The sequence below is a fragment of the Cyprinodon variegatus genome, unplaced genomic scaffold (assembly GCF_000732505.1).
Source record: "Cyprinodon variegatus isolate N-32 unplaced genomic scaffold, C_variegatus-1.0 Scaffold88, whole genome shotgun sequence".
Taxonomy (NCBI): domain Eukaryota; kingdom Metazoa; phylum Chordata; class Actinopteri; order Cyprinodontiformes; family Cyprinodontidae; genus Cyprinodon; species Cyprinodon variegatus.
Genome location: NW_015150541.1, coordinates 413,140 through 421,448, shown reverse-complemented (window position 1 = coordinate 421,448; position 8,309 = coordinate 413,140). Strand labels below are relative to the sequence as shown.

At 38.1% G+C, this 8,309-nt stretch overlaps 2 protein-coding genes across 4 annotated transcripts in view; one reads left to right on the top strand and one right to left on the bottom strand.

Moving 5' to 3' along the window:
• LOC107083966 (copine-3-like) overlaps positions 1–1,323 on the bottom strand; it is a 14,653-nt gene extending 13,330 nt beyond the window's left edge. For 2 of the 3 annotated variants that reach the window (XM_015373577.1, XM_015373576.1), the window contains exon 1: positions 1,198–1,323. The gene's annotated coding sequence lies outside the window, so the exon portion shown is untranslated. The remainder of the gene's footprint in view (positions 1–1,197) is intronic. The other variant, XM_015373579.1, reaches the window with a different exon arrangement.
• A 415-nt stretch (positions 1,324–1,738) lies between these two features.
• Positions 1,739–8,309, top strand: part of rmdn1 (regulator of microtubule dynamics 1) — a 10,052-nt gene continuing 3,481 nt past the window's right edge. Inside the window, exons 1-6 of the mRNA XM_015373581.1 lie at positions 1,739–1,964; positions 2,221–2,326; positions 2,397–2,481; positions 7,406–7,565; positions 7,683–7,772; positions 7,846–7,901. Coding sequence (XP_015229067.1) covers positions 1,827–1,964; positions 2,221–2,326; positions 2,397–2,481; positions 7,406–7,565; positions 7,683–7,772; positions 7,846–7,901 — 635 coding nt within the window. The 5' untranslated portion in view covers positions 1,739–1,826. The remainder of the gene's footprint in view (positions 1,965–2,220; positions 2,327–2,396; positions 2,482–7,405; positions 7,566–7,682; positions 7,773–7,845; positions 7,902–8,309) is intronic.

The window sequence follows — 8,309 nt, the reverse complement described above, 5'->3', positions numbered from 1 at the left end:
AGTCTCTATACTCCAGTTAACGATTAATCAAATACTAAATTTGTCAATACTCGATTATTCCGATGAATTGTTTCAGCCCTAGATAAAATACATGAAATGGGTTAAACAGAGTAACTACAGCCTAGATGTAGAATAGAGTGAAGTTAATGTTCTAAATGCTCAGTGTCAGTTCCAGTTCTCATGTAAATAAAATAAGTTCATTTGGTCTCCCTTGAATCTATTATTTCGCTTTGTTTAATGATACAAAGAGAACATTTAAAAGATAAGAGTGGGTTTTACCTCTGTTTACCTTTGCACAATTAGATATCTTCAAAAGAAAACAACAGGATAAATCCACATAAAACAAACATATTCAGACTATATTTGGTTAAATAGGCACAGATTCACCTATTGTCTTAGTTGCTGGTAATTCAAATGCAACATTTTCAAAGTGGAATATAGTCCTAATTCCACAATCATAAGAGCCGGTGATGCTTCAAACATTGATAAACAGCATCTAGTGTGTGTAGCGCTTATACAATCTGTATTAATGTAGCAAGAATTTTAAATTTAAATGAAATACACCCCGATTTTCACGTCAAGCATGAAGAAACTAGCATGCAGAGCATATTTTTGCATAGGACCAATCCAATCAGACCAATAATGTCCCTACCAAAGTTGAAATCAAACCTACTTGTGTGATTGGATCGATTATCAAGAGGGTGATAGCTTCAATACCACTGAAGCTATCACCTTATAAAAAAATAAATAAAAAAAAATAAATAAAATTAGTAAAACAGAATTTGTAAAGAAAAAAAAAAAGAAATAGATCCAAAGGACCAATCAGTAACCATGTCTGTTCCAGCGCATATCATCATTAGGACATGATCTACAGGGGCACTGGCCCCCGTTGGCCCCTGTCTAGAACCGCCCATGGTTTAACCAGGGAGAAAAGAAAAAACAAAAATGCTAAACAGTATCAAGTTTTAAATTTTTTTAAGCTATAGTTGTTATTTCGAGGGGAAAAGCATATCTACACTGTAATCTAAACAAATTCTAACGGTCTTCCTTTAACAATGACACTATTCATACAGACTTTCCTAACCCCACATTCAGCTGATGGAATGACTGCAGTGACATGAAGGGGTGTGGTGACCATCCAAAGCTCTCTGCATGCTCTCACAATATCTACTTTCTAATTAATAGCGGATTACTCACATTAATTTATCCGGTTTGCTCCCGATGCAATAGCGCTGGCTCCATTAGTTTATTTTTGGTCGAGTGAAGAAAAAAAAAATTACGTTTATCTGACAACAACAGCTGGGTGAGGCGGTGTGGGTGGAGCCAAGAGCTTCCGCGCGCACTGATTGGTCAATCTAGAACTAGACGATCCCAATGACAGTTTAATATCGGAAGAGTGTTACAGATGCTACAGCAGTGTCTTAAAAGTACAATATAATTACAATTAGTTTATTATTCGTATTAGTAACAGGCCGGAACTCTTAAAAATTGCGCTCGTTTCTCGTCGGTAATGGATAAAAGCTAGTCAGTAGTTAATGGGGGTGCATTCAAGAGCAACATCGCTCCGTGGGGTTGTAAGCCAACGATTAAAATTACCTTCAGTCGAAGTTTAATAGAAGGACAATAATTGATACGTATACATCAGTAATTAAATCTACGTGTTTTAAATACTTTATTTGTCATACTTGGAGGCAAATAGAGGATTTGAAAGATTAACGTTGCGAAAGGATTTGCGCTCTTGAATGTTACCCGTTTGCCGCCGCTTCGCTGCCCCCTACGTTGGCTAGCTTTTAAGTTCCTGCTTATTGAGCTGTTGGACCTGACAGATGATGGCTGGGAGGGTTTTAACACGGACTGTAAGCAAGACTCTGCTGGATCTTACAGCCAGCGCTAAAGGGAAAAGAAGCAGGGGAAATATCCGCCTCTTGTGGATTAATGCGAGCCGAGCAGCAGGAGCTCAGAGTGTAAATACCGACGCTTTGTTTTCTATCCGATCAAAATGTAAAGTGATAAAAGTAGATCAAAGGGCAGCGGGGCTATATTGGTTCACTGCACCTGTAACATCTAGTTTAAAGGTTAAAAATGTTCAGAATGCAAGAAAGAAAATGTGTATTTTTTTTCAGGGAACGTGTTAAAATGTAAACAGTTTAACGATATATATATATAAAAAAAATACAGTATTTAATCCGTTCCTTTTTTCGGACCTGTTTTCCTGCACAGAGCGGTAAAGCAGCATTCCTGCTGGGTCTCCCTCTGCTGTCTGGTTTGAGTTATCAGGCTTTCCTCGCAGTGCGGAGTTCAGCCGTGGTGTGTGCTTTAGATAAAGGTAAAGTGACACACATAAAAACCAATGGAAGCGTTTCTAAGCTGACATCATGTGTGGATGTTTTTGACAGCTGAGGTGCTGGAGCAGGCGGACTACCTGTACAGCTGCGCTGAGACAGAGAAGCTTTATCAGCTGCTGCTGCAGCATAAGGACAGGTAAGCTGCTGCCAGACATCCTGATACTCTAAAACACATCACAATAAAATGCAGGGATTCAATTAATTGAGTTTTTTTTTCTGTGTTTCCAAAAATCTTAATCTCTACTTATTAAATAATATAATCATTTAACTTTATTGATCTCACAATGAAGAAATTTAGCTCTGCATTTAGCCCATCCCATTGGGGAGCAGTGTGGGGTTAACCCTCTAGGAGAAGTTACCATTTCTGATCACTTGCATACCCCTTACATCCCTCAGTGAGGTCTAGAAGTATAAGATCTATATCCAGCCATTAAGCCCAAAAAAGATACTGCTACATGGCTGTACATCTTATTTTGGTATTTGATCAATTAGATGAGCCCTTGAATGATATATTACCTACTAGAAATTAAGTCGAATTAAGTTAACAAGTCAAGAAAAAATGTAAAAAGTTAAAAAGTCAAGAAAAAAGGTGAAAAGTTAAAAAAATCAAGAAAAAAAAGGTTAAAGGTTAAAAAGTCAAGAAAAAAGGTAAAAAGTTAATAGAAATGTTAAAAAGTCAAGGGAAAAGAGTAAAATGTTAATTAAAAAGTCAAGGAAAAGGGTAAAAGGCTAATTGAAAAGTTAAAAAGTCAAGAAAAAAGGTGAAAAGTTTAAAAAGTCAAGAAAAAAGGTGAAAAGTTTAAAAAGTCAAGAAAAAAGGTGAAAACTTAAAAAGTCAAGGAAAAAGTAAAAAGTTAAAAAGTCAAGACAAGAAGGTAAAAAGTTAATTGAAATGTTAAAAAGTCAAGGGAAAAGAGTAAAAAGCTAATTGAAAAGTTAGTGAAGAAAAAAGGTAAAAAGTTAATTCAAAAGTCAAGAAAAAAAGGTAAAAAGCTAATTGAAAAGTTTTATAAAGTCAAGAAAAAAGATAACACGCTAATAAAAAAGTAAATAAAAAAGTATCTGAAAAGTTAAAAAGTTAATAAGCCTAGCTAACAGTTATATTTAGGTTTATAAGCTAAAAAATGTAAGTGCCAGTATCAGCTTTGATGCCTCTAAGGTTATGTTGTACAAAAAAAAAAGTGTTTCTTTCACTCTGTTTTTCATGAATTTCTTATATAACCACTTATTTTTATTTTTCTTAAATAAAATTATTGACATTAACATTCATTTTTGCCATCAAAATGTTCCAAAGGTAATAAGGTCTTGTCCTGGATTCCAATGACTCTATTGGCTTGAAATGTTGATTTTCAAAGGATTTCACTGAGTGCTCTATAAAGGGTTAAGGGTCTTGCTCAGGGACCCAGAGTGCAGGCTGTGCAGATCAAATCTTGCAACCTTGTCAGAGCACAACTGCACTGCTAAAACACTAGGCCAGGGGTCACCAATTAAAAATCAGTGGGGACCAAATAAAGAAAATCAACAACCAGTAAAGATCCGGAGACATTTTTAATTATAATATGTTACTTTAAACTGAATTTTACACTAAATAAAAGTAGGTGTTTATGCTTCGATGTTATACATTGACTTTTTAGAGAAAAAATATTGACATTTTTTCCATTTAAAACTATTTTTTTTAAGTAGAGAACAATCGTTCAGTTTCCTGATTCACATATTTTATAAAGCGTTTGTTTTATTTCTCTCTTTTTTCTTGCTCAATGAGATCAGTGGACTTTATGCTGCCCTGCAATGTTTCTAACCTGGGTTTGAATGGAGACAAAGCCATTCTAAAGCACATATCAAGGTGCTCATTTCAGGTTGGGTCCGCTAATCTGTGACCTCTGCAATAGGCCAACACTCCCCCAGCAAAGCAATACACAAAGAAATAAACCTCAATAGTTGCAAACTTGGGTTCTTAGAAAATATGAAAGTTGCACAAGAAAGGCTTATAAAGAACAAAGATATGTATTGCTACACATCTATGAGGAAGGCTGCACATTTGATAGTCACCAAAACCTTACCCAAAAAAGAAGAAGCTAAACGACAAAAGGCCTTTGCTTAAGAACCAAGAGGCCTGTACTAAATATTAAACTGAAGTTTAGTAGAAGAAAAAAGTGTTAATTCTGACTTTTTGAGTTGAAAAAGCTTCCTGGATGGGAAGCGAAACGTCTTCAAAGTCCAGTGGATTGTTTTATAACTTTTTTGGAACGACTATGACCTGGATGACTGGGGATCTTCACCAGCATGTAATAGAAAAAATAAAATCAACCTTTGAAAGGATCGGAAAGCAAAACCGTTGAATCGATGAGATGGATAACATCTGCAGCAAACGCATCAGAACGAATCTATTTTTTATCCCGTAAAGCACACAAAGTTAAAAGTTATTGTGGAGGATTTTTACGGATTTTTTAAAAGACCCGCCCTCTACACGTTAGAAAAGCACAACCCTGTATCCGCTCCCAAGAGGGAACGTCTATTAAATGCGTGGAGGAGCCCATTTCTCCTGGTGCGCTCTATGTTTAAAAGTTGCACTTCTTACAGCTCAAACATGCTTACTGTGTCTGAACGTCCATCCTAACCCCTAAATCCCTCAATCACTATATAGAGCGGGGAGTATATGGTGGAGTTCATAGTGAACTCAGTTAACTGACCGTATGGAGAGATGATCATTACTTTTTGCTCTGTAGTTGCGTAACTCCTCCTTTTATGGAAAGCCATTTGGTCCAATTACTCTTGATTTCTAAATGGCTTTCCATAATATAAGTCGCCACTGTCGGGTAGCAAATGCCACTGTGACAGCAAATCCCATAATGCTTTGCGAGGAGAGTTGTCCAGCAGTTTTTCCCCCTGGCTTCTTGGGCCCTCTTACACCTAACATTCGATCATCAGTAAAAAAACTTGGTGTAATATTTGATGACAGGTGGAAATTTGATCACCAGGTTAGTTCGGTCGTAAAAAATAGCTTTTATCAGTTAAGAATTTTATCAAAAGTGAAAGGGTACCTGCCACAAAAAGATCTGGAGACCGTAATCTATGCTTTATCAATACAATATTGGATTACTGCAACTTTTTATATGCTGGCTTGGACCGCTCAATTTTACACCGTCTGCAGTTGGTACAAAATGCAGCTGCCCGTCTCCTTACAGGCACACGTAAACGTGACCACATATCACCTGTTTTAGCCTCACTGCACTGGCTCCCGGTTGTTTTTAGGATAGATTTTAAGATTCATGCCCCTGCCAGATCACTGAGATCCTCTAATTAGCTGCTACTCGCGATGCCTAAAACCAGACTTAAAACTAAAGCTGATCGTGCCTTTATGGCAGCGGCACTGAGGCTCTGGAATAACTTGCCTTAGCATATTAGATCAGCAGGCTCCTTTGAGGTTTTTAAAGCCTCTTTAAAATCACATTTCTTGTCCCTGGCTTTTAATCATGTCTAAGTGGACATTTGGCAAAGTTTTATTTTAAATTTTATTTTATTCTAAAATGTATTTTAATTGAAACATTTATCTTATTCTATTTTTATGTGTTTATGTATTTTAGCCTTAGCTTTTATCTTATGTTCCTTAACTGTGATTCCTCTACAGCACTTTGGTCAACCCCGGTTGTTTTAAATGTGCTTTATAAATAAAGCTTAAAGGAATAGTACACCCAAAACATGATTAGCCTTCATTTTCTACTCACCCCCATGCTGAACAACACTCTGGAGTACTTTTTTGATATCTCAAATGCATCTGGAGATCTGGGAGGCTTCTTGCTGTCTGCTGACATTCAAATAATGGAGGTCTATGGTGCCCGAGACAGAAAGGTCCATAAAAGTCCACAAAAAACGTGTCAATATTCCTCCATACTGCTCGTCCAATGTATTCCAAGTGTCCTGAGTGGGTAGCATCCAGAATTTACTCGAAACGAAGTCATTTAGAATGTTTTTAGAGCATAAACAGTAGTGTATAGGATTTCCTGAAAGCGCGCACATGCGCGTTCATGACGCTACGGAAGCCGGCAGACCAAACCAGATGAAAGTGCGCATTCAGCGTCTGCTCTGCCAATAATGCAAGCGTAGAAGAAGAAATGTGCTGTTTACCTGTGCAAAGAAAGAAACAACGAAAGAAAAATGTCTGAGGACTTCAGTGTTGAGGAAGAGCATGAGTTCTTTGCCGAGCTGAATGCGCTGGTTTGGTCTGCCGGCTTCCGTAGACTCGTGAACGCGCAGGTGCGCGCTTTCAGGAAATCCTATACACTACTGTTTATGCTCTAAAAACATTCTAAATGACTTCGTTTTGAGTAAATTCTGGATGCTACCCACTCAGGACACTTGGAATACATTGGACGAGCAGTATGGAGGAATATTGAAACGTTTTTTGTGGACTTTTATGGACCTTTCTGCCTCGGGCCCCATAGACCTCCATTATTTGAATGTCAGCAGACAGCAAGAAGCCTCCCAGATCTCCAGATGCATTTGAGATATCAAAAAAGTACTCCAGAGTGTTGTTCAGCATGGGGGTGAGTAGAAAATGAAGGCTAATCATGTTTTGGGTGTACTATTCCTTTAAGATGAGTTGAGTTGAGAGTTCTTCGTGCAAATCATTCTGCGATACATCTGCCTCTTCTGAGGCCTTTCTTTTCATACAATTCGTAGACACTTTTTCTCTTACAACCCTCGGCCATTTTCAAAGAACCGCGGTGAGAAAGGTGAGCTTTGCCTGTCTGAAACCACAGATATACGCCTGAAAGTGTGCATGCACAGAAAAATATACTGTAGCTACCTAGGGTTGAGTAAATGTATCACCAGATGATTGACAATCAGGAGGACCACTTATTGAGATGATCCACCCGGAAATAAAAGTTGTCCTCTATATCTTTAAGAAATTTCTCCACAAATACAGTTAGATTGGATTAAAAAATTCATTACCAGGGGGCATGATGGGAATGCCTCATGGGTGAAACCAAAGTTGTGATTTTTGTGTCTTTAAGCGGTTTGTCGGTGTAAGCTAATATAGGTTGTGTGCTTCCACCCAGTGAGGATGCGGAGTTCCTGTGGAGGTTAGCCCGGGCGTCTCGGGATCTCTCCCTGCTGCCTGACACGGACGCCGGGAGGAAAAAGCAGCTGACGTTTGAAGCCTTTGAATATGCAAAGCGGGCGTTGGAGAGAGATGAAAAATGTTTTGCTGCACACAAAGTAAGCTGGGTTTTTCACCCTACAGGCACCAATGTCACAATGAACCCTGATATAAGTGCGTATTTTAGTCAGTTATTAAACAGAACTTATTCTTTTCCTCCCTTTCTTCTAACAAAGTGGTATGCTGTTTGCCTCAGCGACATCGGGGAGTATGAGGGAGTGAAGGTTAAAATAGGAAATTCATACATCATCAGGGAACATCTGGAGGTGAGAGAAACATCTGAGTCAGGATCTTGTAACAAACTGGATGTATTGAATCATTTCCCTCTCCTTCCCCCAGAGGGCCATTCAGCTCAACCCCAAAGACGCCACATCCTTACACATTCTAGGTTACTGGTGAGTGGCGCTGTTCTTCTCTTGCATCATTGAACCTTTGCCTCATTCTTCTTTTTAACATCTATTTGACGTTGGCAGCCCTCTCTAGCTCAGCTCTGGACTTTGTTTTGTTTATTTGTTCTCTTTTTTGCTTTTTCTGTAGTCAAACTTCAACAGTTGAGCTCATTATTTTGGATGATTGTCTAAGTTTGTAAAAGGTGCTTAGATCATGAATGCAAAACAAGCCAAGGTTGTCGACCTTTCAGCTATGCTGAGAAGCTGTTTTTGTTTTACCCCAGTCTACGCTTGGGTTCCAGCTTTTTTTTTTTTTGCATGTCTTCTGTCACCTATGACTATGGAAGAGGATTAGGGCCATTGAAAAAAAAAAAAAGTTAACTGATTTTTAAATTTTGTTTCAGTTTAGTATGG